The sequence below is a fragment of the Scyliorhinus torazame genome, chromosome 7 (genome assembly GCF_047496885.1).
Source record: "Scyliorhinus torazame isolate Kashiwa2021f chromosome 7, sScyTor2.1, whole genome shotgun sequence".
Lineage (NCBI taxonomy): Eukaryota > Metazoa > Chordata > Chondrichthyes > Carcharhiniformes > Scyliorhinidae > Scyliorhinus > Scyliorhinus torazame.
In genome coordinates this window covers 20,022,756-20,048,106 of record NC_092713.1, presented here as the reverse complement: position 1 = coordinate 20,048,106, position 25,351 = coordinate 20,022,756, and the positions used below count along the sequence as shown (strand labels likewise).

The 25,351-nt window shown below is 49.1% G+C and overlaps 1 protein-coding gene across 2 annotated transcripts in view; it reads right to left on the bottom strand.

Annotated features, from left to right (window-relative positions):
- The window catches only part of vtg3 (vitellogenin 3, phosvitinless), a 121,346-nt gene that overhangs the window by 33,236 nt on the left and 62,759 nt on the right, over positions 1-25,351 (bottom strand). Inside the window, exons 20-24 of one of the 2 annotated variants that reach the window (XM_072510373.1) lie at positions 25,059-25,255; positions 9,325-10,383; positions 9,171-9,227; positions 8,249-8,353; positions 5,415-5,627 (exon numbers count right to left, since the gene is read on the bottom strand). In XM_072510373.1, the coding sequence (XP_072366474.1) occupies positions 5,415-5,627; positions 8,249-8,353; positions 9,171-9,227; positions 9,325-10,383; positions 25,059-25,255 (1,631 nt within the window). The remainder of the gene's footprint in view (positions 1-5,414; positions 5,628-8,248; positions 8,354-9,170; positions 9,228-9,324; positions 10,384-25,058; positions 25,256-25,351) is intronic. The other variant, XM_072510374.1, reaches the window with a different exon arrangement.

The window sequence follows — 25,351 nt, the reverse complement described above, 5'->3', positions numbered from 1 at the left end:
AGGGACGGTCAATAAATGCTGGCACAGCCTGCGATACCCACGTCCCATGAACACATTTTTTTAAAGGGTCATTAAGACCCATTTGCATTCGTTTTGCATCCTGCGGCTGGTACACGGGCGTGAAATTTGATCTCACTGCCTGGGGGTGTAGCCACGGAGTGTAGGAGCATTGCGTTCGGATCGACGCCAGGCATCGGGGACCTTGTTACCAGCAGTGGGCAGTGGAGAATCCAGGCCAATGATTAGAAACGTTTCTCAGTCAGGAGAGAGGAACAGGTTGCATGAGAAGAATTCGCGACCTCTCCTGAAATAAACTCCTGCAGTTTTGTTAATATGTCCCTCTCAATGACCCATTTTAAGACATACAGGGGTGGATTCTCCGCTTCGCAACAGAGGAAACACGCATCGTGATCAGGCAGAGAATCGGGTGCCTGGCAGAAACCGGGATTCACGCCCACCGCCGATTCAGCCCCTCCCTGCACCGTTATTTGCATGCACTTAGATGTAATTCGTGGGTTGGACACTTCATGCTCTGCCCTTCCATGATGCTCCCCCCCCCCCCCCCCCCCTCAGGCAGACATCTCACGGGCGTGAATTACTGCAAGTATTTACAAACGGAGACTGGGCGCCATAGATGGAGCGAGAGCGGGAGGCTAAAATTAACAATGGAAAACCATTGAAGACTGTCGGGCTTGCTGGGGGGGAGATGGTGGCTTCCCGGGCTGGGGGCAGTAGCGGGAAGCGCTTGATGCCTAGTCCGTGGACTCGGTGAGTCCTCCTTGGGATTGGGGTGGTCTGGCTCAGATCCACATTGCTGCAATCTGTCTGTTAAATGCACCCCTTTTGTGCTACTTACAGGCTGTTCACATTGCTGAGTGCTGCTAATGTCCAGTGAATACTCACGCAGCCTCTGGTCATCTGGGAGCCCACCAAGGCTGGCCCTCTGGACACCCCTCGTACCCCAGATGTTGCATCAAGGGATGGGCGTGACCAAACTCAATCAGGTGCCTGCCAGGTGTTGCCACTCCTCAGAAGCGCTGCCCATTGCAGGGGAAGTAGGGAATCAGGAGAGCACATCCCAACCAGAGGACAACTGCACTGTGACCTTTGGAACCCTCCCTGGTTCTCTGCCCCTCTCAGGGCACAGGCCTCACCAGTGACCCCCTACCCCTCTGGATCACCAGCTGTCTCCTCCTGGTGAGTGCTGACTGCTTCCGCTCCTCATAGGCATGGAGTTGTGGGTCCACCTTGGACTCCCGACCTTGTGGGGCAGGTCTTCTGTGAGCCTTCTCGGTGGCTGCAGTTCATGTGCGGTAAGTGGAGCGCCTGAAAACACCTCCAGATGCCAGGCTCTTTGGCACTAACTTCTGCCCCAGCAGGAAGAATGCCCACTGGTCTAGCAATTGCTCAGAATTCGCACCAGCAGAGTGCTGACCCATTTGGATGTCCTGACTCTCTTACCGAATAGGGCCCCCCGATGGGAACATGAGCTACATGCAACTCAAAGAACAAAGAACAAAGAACAATACAGCATAGGGACAGGCACTTCGGCCCTCCAAGCCTGTACCGGTCATGATACTAACCTTTGTCAAAACCCTCAGGACTTCCATGTGCCGTATCCCTCAATACCCATCCTATCCATGTCATTGTCAAGATGCCTTTTGAACGCCGTTAATGTATCTGCTTCCACAACCTCCACTGGCAGCGCGTTCCAGGCACTCACCACCCTCTGTGTGAAACACCTGCCTCACACATCTCCTCTAAACCTTGTCCCACGGACCTTAAACCTATGCCCCCTGGTGACTGACCCCTCCACGCTGGGAAAGAGTGCCTGCCCATCCACTCTATCCATGCCCCTCATAATCTTGTAGACCTCTATCAGGTTACCCCTCAGCCTCCGTCTTTCTAATGAAAAGAGTCCGAGTCTATTCAGCCTCTCCACATAGCCAACACCCTCCAGACCAGGCAACATCCTGGTAAACTTCCTCTGCACCCTCTCCAAAGCCTCCATATCCTTCTGGGTGTGTGGCGACCGAATTCTGCGCAATATTCCAAGTGATGCCTTACCAACGTCCCGGTGTCAACACTTACTCTCCCAAATGGAAAATCCTGCCTATGATTGCAGTTCCTTTTTACAAGTTCCAACTGACCCTAGCCAACACTCACACACACCTGCAAGCATATGCATGCACACACACACACACACACAGTGATAGGGCCGCTTGGTTCTGTTTACTGAAGACAAGTCAAAACATTCGAGCCATCGCTGGCTGTCTAAGAGCAACTCAGCTAGTCCCAAATCCCCCACCTTTCCCCCGGTAGCCCTCCAAATTCTCTCTCTTCAGATAATTATCCACTTCCATTTTGAAAGCCACAGCGGAATCTGCCTCCACCAGACTCTCAGGAGGTATTTGAGAAAACCTCAGAGCATTACCCTGGGTTGTTGGATTACTCGTCCAGAGATATATCACCATGTCATTGCGTCCCCACAAGGCAACTGAACTATTTCCACTTTCCCCATGCCCTGCAATTTTTTTTTCTCTTCAGGTAATTGTCCAATGAAAGCCACATTGAATCTTCCTCTACTAGGCTCTCAGGCAGTGTATTCCAGATCCTAATCACTGCTGTGAAAAAGACTTCCTGTTTGACCCTGGTCATTGGAACATGGCAGCCCCCTTTGTACTCGTGATGCGAGGCGATGATGAGGGCCGGTAAAGGAACATAGGAAAATATTGATATGTTTATTGGAACAGGAGAAGCCCCTTGGGCCTGCTCCTCCATTCAATGAGACCACGGCTAATGTACATCAATCCCATTTCTCCATCTTTGCTTTGTATTCCTTATCGAACACAAATCTGTCCCGCCTTGAAAACTACAAATGTCCCCTATCACCTTTCGGAAGCCAGTGTTCTAGATTTCTACTTGATTAATACCTCGAAGGTCATGAGGGGTGTTGACGGGGTGGATGTGGAGAGGATGTCATAGAGATTATCATAGAATTTACAGTGCAGAAGGAGGCCATTCGGCCCATCAAGTCTGCACCGGCTCTTGGAAAGAACACCCTACACAAGGTCAACACCTCCACCCTATCCCCATAACTCAGTAACCCCACCCAACACTAAGGGCAATTTTGGACACTAAGGGCAATTTATCATGGCCAATCCACCTAACCTGCACATCTTTGGACTGTGGGAGGAAACCGGAGCACCCGGAGGAAACCCACGCACACACGGGGAGGATGTGCAGACTCCGCACAGACAGTGACCCAAGCCGGAATCGAACCTGGGACCCTGGAGCTGTGAAGCAATTGTGCTATCCACAAGGCTACCGTGCTGCCCTACCGTGTCTCCTCTTTTCGGACAATCTAGGATTAGGGGATCATTTAAAAAAAATAAGTGGTTGTTCATTTAAGGCGGAGATGTGGAGAATTACTTTCTCTCAGAAGATCGTGAGTCTCTGGAACTCTCTTCCTCAAAAGGCAGTGGAAGCAGAGTCTTTAAATATTTTTAAGGCAGAACTAGATCGATTCTAGGGGTTGAAAGGTTATCGGATTTGAACAAAGAAAAGTACAGCACAGGAACAGGCTCTTTGGCCCTCCAAGCCTGCCCCGACCATGCTGCCAGTCGAAACTAAAATCTTCTGCACTTCCTGGGTCCGTATCCCGCTATTCCCATCCTATTCATGTATTTGTCAAGATGCCTCTTAAATGTCACTGTCGTCCCTGCTTCCACCACCTCCTCCGGCAGCAAGATCCAGGCACCCACTACCCTCTGCGTAAAAAACTTGCCTCGTACATCTCCTCTAAACCTTGCCCTTCGCACCTTAAACCTATGCCCCTAGTAATTGACCCCTCTACGCTGGGAAAAAGCCTCTGACTATCCACTCTGTCTATGCCCCTCATAATTTTGTCGACCTCTATCAAGTCGCCCCTCAACCTCTTACGTTCCAGTGAGAACAAACCGAGTTTATTCAACCTCTCCTCATAGCTAATGCCCTCCATACCAGGCAACATCCTGGTAAATCTCTTCTGCACCCTCTCCAAAGCCTCCACATCCTTCTGGTAGTGTTGCGACCAGAATTGAACACTATACTCCAAGTGTGGCCTAACTAAGGTTCTATACAGCTGCAACATGACTTGCCAATTTTTATACTCAATATCCTGGCCAATGAAGGCAAGCATGCAGTATGCTTTCTTAACTACCTTCTCCACCTGTGTTGCTACTTTCAATGGCCTGTGGACCTGTACTCCTAGATCTCTCTGACTGGTAATACTCTTGAGGGTTCTACCATTCACTGTATATTCCCTACCTGCATAAGACCTTCCAAAATGCATTACCTCACATTTGTCCGGATTAAACTCCATCTGCCATCTCTCCGCCCAAGTCTCCAAACTATCTAAATCCTGCTGTATCCTCTGACAGTCCTCATCACTATCCGCAATTCCACTAACCTTTGTGTCGTCCGCAAACTTACCAATCAGACCAGCACATTTTCCTCCAAATCGTTTATATATACTACGAACAGCAAAGGTCCCAGCACTGATCCCTGCAGAACACCACTAGTCACAGCCCTCCAATCAGAAAAGCACCCTTCCTTGCTACCCATTTGGTTCAGGTAACAATCAGATAAGCCATGATCTAATTGAATGGTGGAGCAGGCTCGAGGGGCTGAGTGACTTACTCCTGCTACTAATTTGGATGTTCGTACTCCACTCCGGGAACATGTGCTTCCTGATTCCTATTCTAAATGACTGGACTCGAATATTAAGATTAGGTCCCCTAGTTTTTGCTTCTCCCACCAGAGGAAATAGTTTCCCGTCATAGAATGATAGAATCCCTACAGTGCAGAAGGAGGCCATTCGGCCCATAGAGTCTGCACCGACCCTCTGAAAGGTCACCCTGCCTAAGCCCACTCCCCTGCTCTATCACCATAACCCCATAAACCCACCTAATCTGCACATCTTTGGGCTCTTTGTAATGATATCATGGTTGTGTTGTAATTCACCGACTGACCAGTAGGAGTCGCACTAGTATATAAGTGAATGTAAAGTCAGCTGACCTAGACACTAGCTGGAGGAAGTAAAAGAGTGAGTTTGCATGTGCATGATTTAGCTGTTGTTTGTCTGTTCTCTTGTATATAGTTTACCCCCAGTTAATGTTAATAAATTGTTTATCACCTTAACTACAGGTGTTCTTGCAATAAATCTGGCCATCCGACAAGAACATTACACTCTTATCGAACCTAATTAATCCGCTAAAATGTTAAACTACTTTAACAGTTTGGGCGTTGAAGATCCTGGAGTGCTTTGGAATAAAAATGGATTGTAAATCAGCCAGTCAGCGGTCACTGAATGCTCTGCTGAAATATAATACTAACGTTTACGACACCTATGTGTATTGAATGTTCTACATTACCACTGCTCTGTGCACATTGGGCATCTCAGCACCAATACAGGCTCTCCAGCTGCCTCCTTCTTGAAGTTCTTCCACAAATAGTTGTACTGCTCGCTGCTCCATTGAATTGTCTATGTAGGCCTTTGTCTGGTAACCTTTCTCCTTGTTATCCACCGTGATGGCTCGGGTTAGCAATGAGAATAGTGGTGGCACTGAGTCTGCAAGGGACAAGGACTGGAGGTGGAAAATTTAAACAAGAACATGTGGGTTATTATTGAGAAGTTTTAACGTGAAACGGTTAATGCTGTAGCAAGTATTGTGATGCTATTTTATTGTAATTTTAAAAACTATTTATACTGCACCTTTAACATAACAAAAACTTCCCAAGGTGTTTCATAGGCAAAATGTAACACTCGGCCACATAAAGAGCTCTGATGAGAGATCACAACCTGAAACATTGGGAGGGACGTTTTATTCCCAACCCCGCGGGGCTGGAAATTTCCGTCCGAAGCTGCCTCATCGAATCTTCCATCCCGCCCACGACGATTCGTGCAGTGAGCAGGAAGGGAAGATCCCAATTCCCTCTGCTTGTCCCTCCACAGGCTGCCAGACCTGCCAAGTATGTCCAGGATCTTCTGTTTTTATTTCACATAAAAGGTATATTAGGTCAGGCGTCCAAAAGCTTCGTCAAAGAGGTAAATTTGAAGGAACGTCTGAATGGGAGGGAGGAAAGTGAAGATGTGGAAGGGCAAAGGAGGAGGATTCTACAGTTTAGGGGTCAGACAGCTGAAGCCACTAATGGTGCAGTTGTGAAAATGGGAGATGTGTGAGAAACCACGAGTGAAGGGGAGGATGGACTGTCGAGGGTTGGGGGGCTGGAGGAGGTTACAGAGGTAGCAAGAGGCGAGAGGCCATGGAAGGATCTGAAGGTTGGGGATTTTAAAATCTAGCCATTGCTGGGCCAATAGCCAAGAAGCTTTGGGACACAGGAATGATGGTGAAAGGGACTTGTTGCGAGTTAGGGCTTGGAGAGACAAGTTTTGGTTGTTCTCAAGCTTATAGAGAGTGCAAGGTGGGAGGATTGCCAGGAGAGCATAGTAAAAATATATTCTTCGGGACAACGATTGATTCTATGATTACACGGTAGGTGTGCCTGTTATGTTTAATGAATGCCCAACAGTGTTCAGCAGATGCAGAATATTGGTATGAGAAATGGAGAGCTCAAATTTCATATCAATTGACTGGCTTGGGTCAACTCCCAGGGTAAATACACCTTCACTCAGGATTTATACTGGGATTCAGGTGTGGAAAAGGATTCTTAAATTGTATTGTGCTGTGGTAGACTAATATAATACTTACCATTTGTCACAGATACATTCATTCAAATGTGATTTTCCCAGTTTGCACAGTGGCTATCATGGGGTCATGTTATGACAGTTCTCCGCTGTATGTTTATAGTGTCCTTACAGGGCAGAAGGAGGCTATTTGACCCATCAATACTCCACCGACCCTCTGAAAGTGTACTTTACCCAGGCCCACTCCCCTGCCCCATCCCTGTAACCCACCTAACCTTTGGACACTAAGGGGCAATTCAGCATGGCCAATCCACCTAACCTGCACATCTTTGGAGTGTGGAAGGAAACCCACACAGACACAGGGCGAACGCCCAGACTCCGCACAGACAGTCCCCCGAGGCCGGAATTGAATCCGGGTCCCTGGTGCGGTGAGGCAGCAGTGCTAACCACAACGCCACCGTGCCACCCCATATTTGCTATTGGAGAGTAGTTGCTTTGTACAAATTGTAATACCACACTGTTTGGAAGGAATTAGAAAGGCTTACGTTCACAATAGGTAATTACATTTTAAAGAAATGTGATTATTCTTGCACCTGAATGAGTTAATATTTACTTATGTTGGAATACCTGGACACACTCAAGGGGAAGCTAGGTAAGTGTATGAGGGTGAAAGGAAGTGAAGGATGTGTTGATAGGGTTAGTTGGAGTAAGATGGGAGGAGACCCGGGTAGAGCATTAACATTGGCATTGTTCTGTTGGGTCAAATGGAATTCTGTGTTTATCTTGCATCCAGTGCACCTTGTGGAGTTGCAAATTGGTGAGTAATCACAACTGTTTCTTCTCAAAATAAATGGAGGGATGAAGGCTTCATGCATGACAACTTTGAAATTGGTGCTGATGTAATGGATAATGTGCTTTTTTGGGCTGGTATATATGACTGCTCGCTGTAGTTGGGTGTCCAGTGACATTCTCGTCAAGACCCCATGTCATGTCACGGTGGTCATTTGGTTTAAGCACTGGATGGTGTCCACTATGCGTGAAGCTTCTCTCTGGCTGGCCTCAAGCAGAGGTAAACACGAGCCAGGGTATCTGTGACTCATTCACACTTGCAACAAAATTCCGCAACGGCAAAGACACTTCACCAAATGATCTCATTAAATGCTCCAGGGTAAATCGTCTTTCGTTCCCAATGTTTGCTGAGGGTGCCTGCATTTGGTCAGATTCTATTGTAGGAGTTGGCAACTATCTGGTAACTTTCCCATGTGTGCACCTTGATGGGTAGCAAAACCAAGCTCAGTCCTGTCCTCAAACAACATACCTTTTATTGCTGCGGGGAATGACTGTCCATAAGCTGGAAGAGGAACTTTACCTCAATTTCTTTCTCTCCTGTTCAGCACGGGGACATTGAGCTTAACTGCTGCCTGCCAGAGATCATTTAAGCTGAGCCCAGAGATGTGGACTGCCCACTGCTACACTGAATGCTTAACCTCCCCACAAGCCATTGGCCAAATCTCCACCAAATCTGAGGTTGACCTTATTAATCATTTAGTTGTGATGTACCTGCTGTGACGAAGATGAAGACGAAGATGAGCTGGAGAAACTCATTCTGGACCTCGAACTGGGTTCAGATGATGACTCGTAGCTTAATCGACCTTTGTTTTCTGACTGAAATTGAAGATCACCTGCATTAACAAAATCTAGAAACTTCCTAAAACAACTTACATGCATTTTCCTTTCAGTCAGAGAAGTACAGTTATAAAAGAGGGATAAATGTGTGTTCAGATGCTGGTAGAAGGTTTTGTTTTACATGGTCCTGGGATTTTTACATCCACCTCACCAAGCATTCCCCTCTGGGTTGCTATCTCACCTGAAAGACTGCACCATTGACCCCGTAGATCCTGCAATGTCAACCTATAGATATCTACCAGGAAATTCCTAATTACAGCTCCTGGGTCTCTCACAATTATTTTGTGGATCGTGGGGTGGAAAACCCATGAACAAAATGTCAGGTGCTGAAAATTGATGCAGGATGTTGGATCTAGATCCATAAAAGTGGAACCAATTGGTCCCACTGAGCTGGAAGGGTCTTAGATAAGGATGGTGTGGTCAGATGTGTTACAGACCGCAGAAGAGGATAAGGCAGACAACTTGTAAGCAGCGTCATGTGTTCTACTCCATCCATCGAAACAGATAGACGGGTCTTTGTTAAAACATGTCTTAAATACTTGAACATTTGGGCAAGGTGGCACTGCCCGACTACTGCGCCGATGTGCCAACTTAGATAATGGGCTCAGGTCCTGGAGTGGGGCTTGAAAGGAACAGCTCACTGGTTCAGAGGCAAGCGTGTTACCAGACAGGCAAGCTAAAAATAACTGTTCAGTTATTAGCTCCCAACAGGGAAAACAGTGTGACACATTAAATGTTACTCCATATTAAACCACATATGGTACACATTCAGTTGTAGAGCCAAGAGCTACCATACCAGGCTACTTTCAGATGGCTTGAAACGAAGCTGGAAGATGTTTGCATTGGCTCCTTCCTATAATAATACACAAAGAAAGAGTATCGTTTAAAATATTTTGTTACAAGTGTTGTGGTGAAAGGAAGGCTAGTGAAATGGTACTGGATGGTTTTACCCATTCTGCTGATTTTGAGTTGAAGATCCAGGTACTGCGGTCTGATTCATATCGGCGAATAGTGGTTGAACGTGATTTGGTATACTTGTGGATACATTTACCGTTTTTACATGTTCTGGTGCTGGTGCGATGCTTTGTGGATGGCCCTATGTTTATCGTCCTGTGGTGCCAAGACATGGAACTACTGGAAGCTTCAACTCTTGACGAAGAGCCAGATCTCTGTTGCCCGGAGTGTTGGCTGCGCCGATGTTTTGGCTGCTGTGACGATGAGCGGCTGGAGCTAGATTCACTCGAAGATGATGAGCTTGATGCTAGATGCTCAGCACTTTCACCGTACCTTGCGTGCGACTGGGCCGAGGACGAAATGGACCTGGATCGGCCAACGGAGGCAGTTGAAGGCAAGGTGTCGTTTCTGACCGAGGGCCTGTAGGCAGGTTTGCCGAGGTGTTTGTTCCTGCAGTTGCTGTCATTACACTTTTCGACGCTGCTGCGGAGATGAGATGACTGGGTGGTTCCTTTCTTGCGCCTTGACTGAGCTGAAGATGAACTGCTGGAGAATCGATAGTTACCGACTTTCCTTGATGATCCTTCACGGTAACGTGCACCATCCTCTTCCCTTGACTGTGCTGATGACGAGCTGGAGGAGATCGAATGACGAGACTTTGTTCTTAACCTTCTGTTTTGAGGATGCGAACCATATTCTTCCCTTAATTGTGCTGATGGTGAGCTGGAGGAGATCGAATGATGAGTCATTGACTTCGACAACCCTTGCTGAGGACGCCTATAGTGCTCACCCTTTGATTGAGTTGAAGATAACAACCCTGATGACGTAGGTTGCTCGTGCTTGTTACGCTGATCCCGCTGATTGCGTTTAGCATTCTTGTGGTCATTCCCATGCCCAATTTCTCTGGTCCTTGGTACTGGAACGTTTCTGCGCTGATGTGTTGTGTACTCTTTCTTATTTTCATTTGATTCTCTGCTGATACGCGTTGACCTTCTGCCCGATGTCTGGGAACTTGATGTCGAGCTGCCCATGGTATATCTGTGTTCTTGCCTATCCTGTTGACAAGGAGACTCGTTTGTGAAACGTATTTCAGGTAGAAAAATAAATAAAATAACGTTCCCAATGACAAAGACAAAAATCTCTTTGTGGCTCCACAAGTGTGAGCTCACCCAGAACCCTGCTGCACATATCCTAACTCCCAACTCAGCCACCATCGAAACGTATAAGATCCTGAGGGGTACTGACAATAATAATAACTTTTAGTAGTGTCACAAGTAGGCTTACATTAACACTGCAATGAAGTTACTGTGAAAATCCCCGAGTCGCCACACTCCGGCACCTGTTCGGGTACACAGAGGGAGAATTCAGAATGTCCAATTCAAAGAACAAAAGAACAAAGAAATGTACAGCACAGGAACAGGCCCTTCGGCCCTCCAAGCCCGTGCCGACCATACTGCCCGACTAAACTACAATCTTCTACACTTCCTGGGTCCGTATCCTTCTATTCCCATCCTATTCATGTATTTGTCAAGATGCCCCTTAAATGTCCCTATCGTCCCTGCCTCCACTACCTCCTCCGGTAGTGAGTTCCAGGCACCCACTACCCTCTGCGTAAAAAACTTGCCTCGTACATCTACTCTAAACTTTGCCCCTCTCACCTTAAACCTATGCCCCCTAGTAATTGACCCCTCTACCCTGAGGAAAAGCCTCTGACTATCCACTCTGTCTATGCCCCTCATAATTTTGTATACCTCTATCAGGTCGCCCCTCAACCTCCTTCGTTCCAGTGAGAACAAACCGAGTTTATTCAATCGCTCCTCATAGCTTATGCCCTCCATACCAGGCAACATTCTGGTAAATCTCTTCTGCACCCTCTCTAAAGCCTCCACATCCTTCTGGTAGTGTGGCGACCAGAATTGAACACTATACTCCAAGTGTGGCCTAACTAAGGTTCTATACAGCTGCAACATGACTTGCCAATTCTTATACTCAATGCCCCGGCCAATGAAGGCAAGCATGCCGTATGCCTTCTTGACTACCTTCTCCACCTGTGTAGCCCCTTTCAGTGATCTGTGGACCTGTACTCCTAGATCTCTTTGACTTTCAATACTCTTGAGGGTTCTACCATTCACTGTATATTCCCTACCTGCATTAGCCCTTCCAAAATGCATTACCTCACATTTGTCCAGGTTAAACTCCATCTGCCATCTCTCCGCCCAAGTCTCCAGACAATCTAAATCCTGCTGTATCCTCAGACAGTCCTCATCGCTATCCGCAATTCCACCAACCTTTGTGTCGTCTGCAAACTTACTAATCAGACCAGTTACATTTTCCTCCAAATCATTTATATATACTACAAAGAGCAAAGGTCCCAGCACTGATCCCTGTGGAACACCACTGGTCACAGCCCTCCAATTAGAAAAGCATCCCTCCATTGCTACCCTCTGCCTTCTATGGCCTAGCCAGTTCTGTATCCACCTTGCCAGTTCACCCCTGATCCCGTGTGACTTCACCTTTTGTACTAGTCTACCATGAGGGACCTTGTCAAAGGCCTTACTGAAGTCCATATAGACAACATCTACTGCCCTACCTGCATCAATCATCTTAGTGACCTCCTCGAAAAACTCTATCAAGTTAGTGAGACACGACCTCCCCTTCACAAAACCGTGCTGCCTCTCACTAATACGTCCATTTGCTTCCAAATGGGAGTAGATCCTGTCTCGAAGAATTCTCTCCAGTAATTTCCCTACCACTGAAGTAAGGCTCACCGGCCTGTAGTTCCCGGGATTATCCCTGCCACCCTTCTTAAACAGAGGAACAACATTGGCTATTCTCCAGTCCTCCGGGACATCCCCTGAAGACAGCGAGGATCCAAAGATTTCTGTCAAGGCCTCAGCAATTTCCTCTCCAGCCTCCTTCAGTATTCTGGGGTAGATCCCATCCGGCCCTGGGGACTTATCTACCTTAATATTTTTTAAGACACCCAACACCTCGTCTTTTTGGATCACAATGTGACCCAGGCTATCTACACCCCCTTCTCCAGACTCAACATCTACCAATTCCTTCTCTTTGGTGAATACTGATGCAAAGTATTCATTTAGTACCTCGCCCATTTCCTCTGGCTCCACACATAGATTCCCTTGCCTATCCTTCAGTGGGCCAACCCTTTCCCTGGCTACCCTCTTGCTTTTTATGTAAGTGTAAAAAGCCTTGGGATTTTCCTTAACCCTATTTGCCAATGACTTTTCATGACCCGTTCTAGCCCTCCTGACTCCTTGCTTAAGTTCCTGCCTACTTTCCTTATATGCCACACAGGCTTCGTCTGTTCCCAGCCTTTTAGCCCTGACAAATGCCTCCTTTTTCTTTTTGACGAGGCCTACAATATCACTCGTCATCCAAGGTTCCCGAAAATTGCCGTATTTATCTTTCTTCCTCACAGGAACATGCCTGTCCTGTATTCCTTTCAACTGACACTTGAAAGCCTCCCACATGTCAGATGTTGATTTGCCCTCAAACATCCGCCCCCAATCTATGTTCTTCAGTTCCCGCCTAATATTGTTATAATTAGCCTTCCCCCAATTTAGCACATTCATCCTCGGACCACTCTTATCCTTGTCCACCAGTACTTTAAAACTTACTGAATTGTGGTCACTGTTACCGAAATGCTCCCCTACTGAAACATCTACCACCTGGCCGGGCTCATTCCCCAATACCAGGTCCAGTACCGCCCCTTCCCTAGTTGGACTGTTTACATATTGTTTTAAGAAGCCCTCCTGGATGCTCCTTACAAACTCTGCCCCGTCTAAGCCCCTGGCACTAAGTGAGTCCCAGTCAATATTGGGGAAGTTGAAGTCTCCCATCACCACAACCCTGTTGTTTTTACTCTTTTCCAAAATCTGTCTACCTATCTGCTCCTCTATCTCCCGCTGGCTGTTGGGAGGCCTGTAGTATACCCCCAACATTGTGACTGCACCCTTCTTATTCCTGATCTCTACCCATATAGCCTCACTGCCCTCTGAGGTGTCCTCTCGCTGTATAGCTGTGATACTCTCCTGAACAAGTAGCGCAACTCCGCCTCCCCTTTTACATCCCCCTCTATCCCGCCTGAAACATCTAAATCCTGGAACGTTTAGCTGCCAATCCTGCCCTTCCCTCAACCAGGTCTCTGTAATGGCAACAACATCATAGTTCCAAGTAGTAATCCAAGCTCTAAGTTCATCTGCCTTACCCGTAATGCTCCTTGCATTAAAACATGTGCACTTCAGGCCACCAGACCCGCTGTGTTCAGCAACTTCTCCCCGTCTGCTCTGCCTCAGAGCCACACTGTCCCTATTCCCTAGTTCTCCCTCAACGCTCTCACCTTCTGACCTATTGCTCCCGTGCCCACCCCCCTGCCATACTAATTCACCTAACAAGCGCGTCTTTCGGGACTTGTGGGAGGAAACCGGAGCGCCCGGAGGAAACCCACGCAGACACGGGGAGAACGTGCAGACTCCGCACAGGCAGTGACCCAAGCAGGAATCGAACCTGGTACCCTGGCACGGTGAAGCAACAGTGCTAACCACTGTGCTACCGTGCCGCTGACGGGGTGGATGTGGGGAGGATGTCTCTTTTAGTGGGAGAATCTAGAACTAGGGGTCACTGTTGAAACATAAGGGGTCGCCCATTTAAGACAGAGATGAGGCGAAATCCTTTGTCTCAGAGGATCGCGGGTCTCTGGAATTGTTTTCCTTGAAAGGTGATGGAAGCAGAGTCATAGAACATAGAAAATACAGCACAGAACAGGCCCTTCGGCCCACGATGTTGTGCCGAACCTTTGTCCTAGATTAATCATAGATTATCATTGAATTTACAGTGCAGAAGGAGGCCATTCGGCCCTTTGAGTCTGCACCAGCTCTTGGAAAGAGCACCCTACCCAAACTCAACACCTCCACCCAACACCAAGGGCAATTTGGACATTAAGGGCAATTTATCATTGGCCAATTCACCTAACCCGCACATCTTTGGACTGTGGGAGGAAACCCATGCAGACACGGGGAGGACGTGCAGACTCCGCACAGACAATGACCCAAGCCGGAATCGAACCTGGGACCATGGATCTGTGAAGCAATTGTGCTATCCACAATGCTACCGTGCTGCCCTTAAGAACAAATAAATCTACACTATATCATTTTCCCGTAATCCATGTACCTATCCAACAGCTGCTTGAAGGTCCCTAAACAGCTGCTTGAACTTCCCTTGAAGGTCTTTGAATATTTTGAAGGTAAAGGTGGATAGATTCTTGGGAAGCAAAGGGGTGAAAGGTTATTGCGAGTAGGTGGGATGCACATTTAAGGTCACTATCAGATTATCACGCTCTTATTAAATGGCGGAGCAGGCTCCAGGGGCCGAATGGCCGACTCCCGCTCCGATGTTCATGTGTATTTCTTTATTCACAGACGCTCAGCAATCTGTTGCTTTTTCTGTTTATTTTTTAACAGGTATTAGCAAATCCTGAATCGAACTCCCAGCACACCAAGTCCTTATGGTCTGAAGTGGTGACGCTTACTGGTCGACAGTTCCAGCTGAGCGGGTGCTCGTCACTGAACCTTTGTCGTGAGGATTCCTCTGGACAATGTAAATGGACACAGAATGCTGAGGTACATCTTGCGCTGGCGACCGTCGTGCAGTGATAATATTGCAAACTCAGGAGTACAGTGGGTCTGAATAATGAACCGGAGGCACAAACTCGAACCATGACGGAACAGTTAAATAAGCATTAATCCAGGTAGACCACCTGGCACCACAAGCAAGAAAGGCTCACCTAGCCGTGTCGACCCTCTTCACCAACAACTGGGGATTTGTTCCAAACTTGGGAGAGTTGTCCCACAGACTAGTCAAGTGACAGACTGACATAGTCATATAGACTGAATCACAACTTACAGCCAATGTTCTTGACTCTTCCACCAACATTAGAATCATCGTTCTCCCCGTGTCTGTGATTCATTAGAATCAATAGCACTGAAAAGGCCCTTCAGTCCATTCAGTCTGCCCCGGTCAAAAACAAGCACCTAACTACTCTCATGCCACTTTCCAGCAATTGGCCCATTGCCTTGTATTCCTTGGGATCGCAAGAGCACATCTAAATACTTCTCAAATGCTATGAGGGTCTCTGCCTCCACCACCCTTTCAGGCAGCGAGTTCCAGACTCCCACCACCCTCTGGGTGGAAAGGTTTTCCCTCACATCCCCTCTAAACCTCCTGCCCCTTACCTTTAATCTATGCCCCCCCCCCCGTCATTAATCCGTCCACCAAGGGGAAAAGTTTCTTAAAGTCGACTCTATTTATGATCCTCATACTTTTATACATCTCCGTCATTTCCCCCTCAGTCTCCTCTGCTCCAAGGAAAACAATCCAAGTCTATCCAATCTCTCTTTATGACTAATTCTCTTCATAACTCTTCATAACTGGACATTCTTGGATATGAACCAGACGCCCTATCCCATTCATTGGACAAACCCAGCTGAGCTGACAACTTAGAGTAATATAGGAGGGAATTTCCCTGGAAGTCCTCAACATGTGCAGGTTAGGTGGATTGGCCATGATAAATTGCCCTTAGTGTCCAAAATTGCCCTTAGTGTTGGGTGGGGTTACTGGGTTAAGGGGATAGGGTGGAGGTGATGACCTTGGGTCGGGTGCTCTTTCCAAGAGCCGGTGTAGACTCGATGGGCCGAATGGCCTACGTCTGCACTGTAAATTCTATGATAATTGTCTGAAAGCCTCTGAAATAAATCTCACGGCAGCAGGTCAAACATGGACAAGAAAACATGCCGATTGCTGCCAAATGTCCCCCCTGAGCTGATAGTTATTAATTTGGGCATCGCTGGCTAGGCCAGCATTTCTTGCCTATCCTGAATTGGCCTTGAGCAGGTGGTGGTGCGCTGCCTTCTTGAGCTGCTGCAGTCCATGAGGTGTAGGTGCATCCACAATGCTGTTAGGGAGGGAGACTTGTGATTTTGATCCAGCGGCAGTGCAGGAACGGTGATGTATTTCCAAGTTAATGGTGAGTGGCTTGGAGGGGAACTTGCAGGTGGTGGATTTCCATGTGTCTGCTGCCCTTGTCCCTCTAGATGGAACCGATCGTAGGTTTGGAAGATGCTGTTCAAGGAGCCTTGGTGAGTTGCTGCTGTGTGTCTTGTCGCTGGTACACACTGCTGTCACTGTGGTGCATTGGTGGTGGAGGGAGTCAATGTTTGTGGATGGGGTGTCAATCAAGCGGGCTGCTTTTTCCTGCTGCTCATCCATGTTGAACCACACTTGGTGGAAGCACTGAAGGTAGCAAGGAGACTCATGTAGTCACTGTGTGGAGATGATAATGCCCATCACCCAGGAATAGCTTCTTAGCACCATTACTGACCGCGCTGGCCAAGTCCTGAAGTATATATCTGCTAGACAGGGACGCCAGCAGGGGATGCGAAAAACCAACTTGACCTTGTGCTGACTGTCATAATATCCACTCATGTATATAATGAGATGCAGACAGGCAGTGATTGACATATCGGATGACCAGTAAGCAGATAACACAGCACAGCCAATCACCAGATAGGACACTATCACTATAAATCCAGAGGGCACTAGGTTACCCACTCTCTCGGGACCCAGCCACTGAGACAGTCAGAGTCCACGAGCTAGCAAGCACAAACACCATGCGAGTAAGTCTGGTCAGGCTACTACATTGTCACTAGTCAGATCAGTATAGTGTCGACCCACAGCTGAATATGTACAGCAGTTCATCTAGTTGAATAAAACAGTGTTGGATCTTCTCCTGTGTTAGACGTCTGTTTCTAACTTCCCTGCATCGAGTGCAGTCCACATCGAACCAACCTGCCGAACACATCACTCAACAAACTACATCCCGACTCCAGAGTTCAGCTGATGTTGGGACGAATGGAAAATTTGATTCCATGTTAACAAAGCACGACACATTCCTCAGTGCGGCACTCAGCGGCAGATTGCCACTTCGTAGCGGCCTACCTGTGCTTAACCTAAAATAGAACCTTAGAATTCCTACAGTGGGAAGGAGGCCATTCGGCCCATCAAGTCTGCACCGGCCCTCTGAAAGAGTACCCTACCTAGGCCCACTGCCCCGCCCTAGCCCTGTAACCCGCATAACCTCACCTAATCTGCACACTAAGGGGCAATTTAGCGTGGCCAATCCACCTAACCTGCACGTCTCTGGACTGTGGGAGGAAACCAACGCCGACACGGGAGAAAGTGCAAACTCCACCCACACAGTCACCCGAGGCCCGAATCGAACCCGGATCCCTGGCGCTGTGAAGCAGCAGTGCAAATCACTGTGCCATCATCTCCTGACCGACCTTAGGCCGGGTACAACTGAAGAAGCTAAATGCGTCCATGGGTCCAGTGGAGAATTGCAAAAGGAGTGGAGTGAAAGAGGACACGCCCCCTTTTTACAACACCAGCTGCCTGGCGGAGTGGGGGGTAGTGGGCGGTGCGAAGGGGAAGGGGGGGCAGAGGGGTGTGTGTGGGGGGGGGGGGGGCGGTGCCAAGCCAAGGCTCGGTCTGGGTGTTTAAATAGTTACTCTGAAGTTAGAAGTGTTTCGTTCCCATCTAACCCTTTCAGTGTAACTGTCAGTGTAAAGCTGACAACCACCTGAAATTAGTGATTTTAATTGCTTCTTTCAGGTGGCTCCCAGCCCGGTGTAATTATCCAGAGGACGGCAGCACTTCTGGGCAATTGCCAGGGCAACCCGTATGTGGGAATTTCTGAGAGGGATTCCCCTGCGCACCATTGTGGTTTCCACCATTGTGGGGGGGGGGGGTTTCGGGGCTGATTTGCGGTTCGGGGATGGGGGGGTGGTAGGCTTGGATAGTGTCTACCATCGTGGCCCTGATGGGGCGGGTAACGTTGCCCACTTGGACCACCGTGACGCCCACCACATCAGGTTCACGATTGCTGAGATCACAAGTCAACCTCCCCTACGTGATTCCCGGCGGCAGGCACCAGTGAATCGCAGGAGGGCGGAGCATAAGGCGCCAGGCCCGCTAAATAGATGCAAATGCGCCAGTATGACTCATTCGTTATTATTTCCATGCTCCCACTGGCATGCGGCATGGAACTCGTTCATGCCGCGAACGGGGTGACGGAGCGTGGCGTTACAGCCAACGTCCGCCGCCGGTCCCAATTTTATCCTGATGCTCGAGTCTCCCTCCCATTGGGGAACGCGTTCTGGGCTTCCCGGGGGCGGAGAATCCCACCCAATATCCCCAAGCTCAATATTTAATGAAAGAGAGCAGCAGAAACCAATCAATCGTCAGGAGGTCACAATCCTTCTCCCATTGTGTAGCAATGGCATTGAAATTCAAATCATGTTGAGTGGATAATAGGATGACCATGCGGTCACCTGACGGAAACTGTTGTCAGAGTATTAAGCCTAGAATCAGGGAGAAACCAGTCAGTTTGAAATCACAAATCAGGAAACAACAGCAGCATAGGCAACAACATCTATGCACAAGGAAATAAGGCATTTATGCCTTAAAACTGGAGGCAGAAACATTGTAAAATCTTCCAAACTGTTCCTTTTTCAAATCTAACATTATAGACACTTGCCCCCCCCCTGGTAAGAAGCCTATAAGTAACTAACATTGCGACCTCCTGAAAATCCATCTTTTCAAGGGAATCCTGCAATAATCTTGATTTTCCACTCTAGCTATTTGTGGTAGTCTGTGTAGAGGTATTACGGTACCTGGTAATGCTGGAACACCATTGGTAGATATTGTATTTTTCCTATTGGTCAAGCTGTATGGTAGCTCCGCCCTGCAAGGCGGGGTATAAGAGCCCGTGTCGCTCCAGCAGCCTTCATTCTGTACCTGAGCTGCTGGGGGAAACATCTAGCTTATTAAAGCCTTCAGTTGGACTACAACCTTGCTTTAGTGGTCATTTATCGTGCATCAATTTAATAAGCTAGATTTAAAAGGATGGAGCTCCGAATCAAGCCGGAGTCTCTGCAACTCAGCCCCCACGCGGCGAACTCAGCGGCAATCTTCAAGCACTGGCTGGCGTGTTTTAAAGGATATCTCGGAACGGCCGTAAACACACCCACAGGAGAACAGAAATTGCAAGTCCTGCACTCGAGGGTGAGCCCGGAAATTTACACCCTCATCGAGGAAGCGGAAGACTTCGATGCAGCAATGGAGCTGCTAAAAGGACATTATATTCGCCCGGTAAACCAGGTCTACGCCCGACATCGGCTAGCAACGAGGCGACAAATCCCTGGGGAATCGCTGGAAGAATTCTTCTGTGTGCTCCTGGTGTTGGGGAGAAACTGCAGCTGCACGCAAGTTTCGGCAAGCGGCCACACAGAACTCTTGGTCCGGGACGCTTTCATGGCAGGTATGCTGTCCTCCCAAATCTGCCAGCGATTGCTGGAAAAAGACACCCTAGGCCTCAAGGAGGCATGGGCCCTTGCAGGCTCCCTGGATGTGGCCTCCAGAAATGCCCGCGCTTACGTTCCCGACCACGCGGCAGCTCCCTGGGCAGCGTGGAACCCCTCCGCAGCCGATCCCAAGACATCCCCCATCCCCCCACAAGCTTGTGCTGCAAGGCGGCCTGGCAACCCCGGGAGCCCCGCTGCTACTTTTGCAGGCAGGCCAAGCACCCCCGGCAGCGCTGCCCGGCCCGCGCATCCACCTGCAAGGGATGCGGTAAAAAGGGCCACTTCGTGGTGCTATGTCAGGCCCGTGCGGTCACCGCGGTCTCCGGCGGCGAAGGCGGACCGCCACCACAAACCTCTCTACGGTCCCCGTGCGGCCAGCAGGCGCCGCCATCTTCCTACTCCAGGGCCACGTGCGGCCCCCGGGTGACGTGCGGCCCCCCGGGCGCCGCCATCTTGTCCCGTGGACGTCACGTTCGATGGATGCACCCCCAGCCATGTGCGACCAATGGGAGCCGCCATCTTGGATGGACTCGCAGGACCCAAGCTCGGCTGACCACACATTGCCCGAAAAGAACACTCAACTGCTGAGATTAGCCTCGGTGATCCTGGATCAGACCCGGCCTCGAACACTCTCAACTGCTGTAACAACTGTACTAATCAACAGGCACTACTTAATCGGACGTCCTGCTTAATCGACTCTGGGAGCACAGAGAGCTTCATACACCCTGACACGGTAAGGCGTTGTTCTCTCCTCGTCCACCCCGTTAATCAAAAAATCTCGCTGGCCTCCGGTTCCCACTCAATAGAGATAAAGGGGTTTTGTGTAGCAAACCTCACAGTCCAGGAATGGGAGTTTAAAAATTACCGGCTCTACGTCCTTCCGCACCTCTGCGCGGCCACACTCCTTGGTTTAGACTTCCAGTGTAACCTCCAAAGTCTAACTTTCAAATTCGGCGGCCCGATACCCCCCATCACTGTCTGCAGCCTCGCGATCCTCAAGGTCGATCCGCCTTCCCTGTTTGCGAACCTCACCCCGGATTGCAAACTGGTCGCCACCAGGAGCAGACGGAACAGCGCCCAGGATCGGATCTTTATTAGGTCAGAGGTCCAAAGGCTACTGAGGGAAGGAGTCATTGAAGCTAGCAACAGTCCCTGGAGAGCTCAAATAGTGGTGGTAAAGACCGAGAAGCACAGGATGGTCATCGACTACAGTCAGACCATCAACAGGTTTACGCAGCTGGACGCGTACCCTCTCCCCCGCATATCCGACCTGGTAAACAGGATCACGCATTACAAAGTCTTCTCCACGGTGGATCTTAAGTCCGCCTACCACCAGCTCCCCATCCGCACTAGTGACCGCAAATACACTGCTTTCGATCACTTCTTAAGGGTTCCCTTCGGTGTCACCAACGGGGTCTCGGTCTTCCAGCGCGAGATGGACCGAATGGTTGACCGGTACGGTTTACGGGCAACATTCCCGTATCTCGATAATATCACCATCTGCGGCCACGACCAGCAGAATCACGACACCAACCTCCGAAAATTCCTCCAGACCGCAAAGATCCTTAACCTTACATACAACAAGGATAAATGCGTGTTTAGCACCGACCGCCTAGCCCTCCTCGGCTACGTAGTGCGAAATGGAGATATAGGCCCCGACCCTGAACGCATGCGCCCCCTTATGGAGTTCCCCCTCCCTCACTGCTCCAAGGCCCTGAAGCGCTGCCTAGGGTTTTTCTCTTACTATGCCAGTGGGTCCCCAACTATACGGACAAGGCCCGTCCCCTGATCCAATCCACAGCTTTTCCCCTGTCGATAAAGGACCGCCAGGCCTTCAGCCACATCAAAGCAGACATTGCAAAGGCCACGATGCACGCCATCGACGAGTCCCACCCCTTCCAGGTCGAGAGCGATGCATCTGATGCAGCTCTGGCGGCCACCCTCAACCAAGCGGGCAGACCAGTGGCCTTCTTCTCACGTATCCTCCATGCATCCGAAATCTGCCACTCCTGAGTTAAAAAGGAGGCCCAGGCCATAGTAGAAGCTGTGCGACATTGGAGGCATTATCTGGCTGGCAGGAGATTCACTCTCCTCACTGACCAACGGTCGGTTGCTTTCATGTTCGATAATGCACAGAGGATCGAACTCTCCACCTACAACTACGAGATCTTGTATCGTCCCAGGAAGCTAAATGAGCCTCCTGATGTCATGGCCTACGGCACATGTGCCAACGCACAAGTGGACCGCCTCCGAGCCCTCCACGAGGACCTCTGCCACCCGGGGGTCACTCGCCTTTTCCACTTTATCAAGACCCGCAACTTGCCCTACTCCATCGAGGAGGTCAGGACAGCCACCAGGGACTGCCAAATCTGCGCGGAATGCAAACCGCACTTCTACCGGCCAGAGAAAGCACACCTGATCAAAGCTTCCTGTCCCTTTGAATGTCTCAGCTTGGACTTTAAAGGCCCCCTCCGCTCCAGTGACTGCAACACGTACTTCCTTCCTGAACGTGATTGTCGAGTACTCCCGGTTCCCATTCGCCATCCCCTGCCCCGACATGACCGCAACCACCGTCATCAAGGCCCTCCATAGCATCTTTGCACTGCTTGGGTTCCCCGCTTACATACATAATGATAGGGGGTCCTCCTTTATGAGCGACGAACTGCGTCAGTTCCTGCTTAGCAAGGGCATTGCCTCGAGCAGGACGACCAGTTACAACCCCCAGGGTAACGGACAGGTAGAGAGGGAGAACGGAACGGTCTGGAAGACCGTCCTACTGGCCCTATGGCCCAGGGATCTCCCAGTCCCCGCTGGCAGGAAGTCCTCCCGGATGCCCTTCACTCCATCCGGTCACTGCTTTGCACCACAACCAACCAAACACCTCACGAACGACTCCTTGTCTTCCCCAGTAATTGTCCTCCTCTGGGACTTTGCTCCCGACCTGGCTGGCAGCTCCCGGATCCATCCTTCTCCGAAAACACGTGCGGGCGCACAAGTCGGACCCGTTGGTTGAGAGGGTCCATCTTCTCCACGCTAACCCCCAGTATGCCTACGTGGCGTACCCCGACGCCCGACAAGATACGGTCTCCCTACGAGACCTGGCACCTGCCGGAGCCCCATGCACACCCCAGCCACCAGTCCCACCCTCCCCCCCTCCCACCGGTGCACCTTACAGGAAGATTGGTCCTTCCGTCGGCCCCATCTAGGCCCCCCCACCCACCGACGCACCCCGCAGATGCCCCCTTCCCAGGTCAACTGTTTTCCCCACCAGCGCCGTCTTGGGTTGTTAAAGCTGCCACAGAAATCGAGGCCACGCTCCCGGAGTCACAGAGGCCCGAGCCTCCACCGGAGTCACCACTGAAGCTTCGACGATCACAGAGGACGACCACGGCCCCCGATCGACTGATTGCTTCATTTAAAAGTGTCTAGTTAATTAGAACTGTAAATATTTACAAAACGCTGTACGGAGGTATTACGGTACCTCCATAACTATAATTTCTACCACGTTACCATTTTGTAATATCAGGCCACCACCCCCGCCGGACTCTTTTTTAACAGGGGGTGAATGTGGTAGTCTGTGTAGCAGTATTATGGTACCTGGTAATGTTGGAACACCATTGGTAGATATTGTATGTTTCCTATTGGTCAAGCTGTATGGTAGCTTCGCCCTGCAAGGCAGGGTATAAGAGCCCGTGCCGCCCCAGCAGCCTTCATTCTGTACCAGAGCTGCTGGGGGAACCATCTAGCTTATTAAAGCCTTCAGTTGGACTACAACCTCACTTTAGTGGTCATTAATCGTGCATCACTATTGAATCCACCTTCGCTGCCCCACTGGGGTGAAAATGCCTTCTTCCCCAGGCCTGCAATGCATGCTTTTCCTAATTCAAGCAAAACAAAAGTATTTTGAATGATTCTTTAGTTTAGAACTTGTAAAGATGCACTTTTCTCTTTACCTGTATTTTTCCATGTGTGTATGCGTGTGCATGCATGTGTGTTACCTGACGTTAAACCTTTGGCGTTAACGTGTGAATTTTTAAAAAATCTCTTTGTTTAAACGCACGAAACCTGCTGCTGGTTAATCAAACTGACAAGAACTCAGAGGTTAAGAAATATATACATCTTCCTTTTCAAAATCTCACTTATTATGGACAGCAAGGAATTAGGGAAAAATGTAATTGGGGTTTCAGTTGGTCCGTCACCTCTGAATACTTGTAAATAAGGCCACCCTTATAGCCAAGGGACTTGCGGTATCATCAAGCTCTCTTGACCAGAACAATGGATTCAATTTCAATCCACATGTTTTTATTTCCTTGTGATGCTATGAATTGCCCACATGACTAAAATCTATTGTCCAATTTACATTTAAATCGGGTAACAAATGCTTACAAATAGAAGGGTTTGGTTTGCTGATAAAAGTGCGATTACTCAATGTTATTGCTTCAGCATCTGAGCAGTCTGTAAACACAACCACCCTTTACTGTTGATATATGTCACTGCAGCCATGTAGAACAGCAGACTGCCTGCCAATATGTTTATCTCAACAGCGTGAATTTATACCTGTTACCTTCCTGTAAAGGCCGCGAAGGTCCTGATGATTCAATTATAGGACTGTCAGTGGTTCAGCTGGTTAAGCCAGAGAAGAATTGGAGAATCTTAGATTGGATCTTCACAATGCGCTATGCAAGTTAGAGCGTTCCGTAAAACACTAATGACCTTCAGGATGCAACCTGAGCCACGGAGAAAACATTACCTCGGGTCGTCACGCCTGATTACTGTGAGATGATCCCCGCTGCATTGTGCGGACCTCAGGATAGAATTGGGCTCAGTGTTGGTCTTTCCCTGAGGAGGTTTAGCTGTGGGGGTTTCATATAACCTTCAGGTCCTCACAAGATCGGCCCCCTTGTTAAGAATGTGAGGTAATGGAGGGCATGACTACCACTGTAAGACATTCCATGGAGCAGGGACGGGAGTAGGGAAGGAAGACAAACAACATCTCATCTGAGAGACAGCAACTCCTGGAAAGCAGCACTCCCTCCGGACTGCACCATCTAATCATGAATACATTTCTCGAGCATTAAATTTGACTTCGGGCAAGAGTACAAAATGTGCGCTGTTGGCTCAGCGGCCCTTTAAACGCTTCTCCTGGTTTTCATCGCCGTGAAGTCAAAGTTACCAATTTGCATTGAGGATTAATCCATGGCCTTCATCGGCAAGAGTGCAAAAATAGGGCAACAGTTTTTAGATGCAGAGGGAGGGAGGAAAGGGCTGTGCCCCCAATGTAGAAGCATATTTACCTGATGCCGAGCATTTCCAGAAAAGAGTTTCTTCAATTTCAGAAGGGCTAATTTGCCGTCGAGCGGTGTGGGTTCTGAGAAAGCTGAGTCACTCCCATTACTCTTCCTCATCAAGTGATGAACACCGGCACTGATTTGATTGCCTCTGTGCAACTGGAATTCGACTTGTAACTTTTTGATTGCAATCGATGTGGTAACTACAAATATATATTAAAAAAACTCATTAATTTTGCTAAATACGTACATCCTCATCTCAAAGTGAAAAGAACCGAACTTTCCTGTCCAGCATTGCG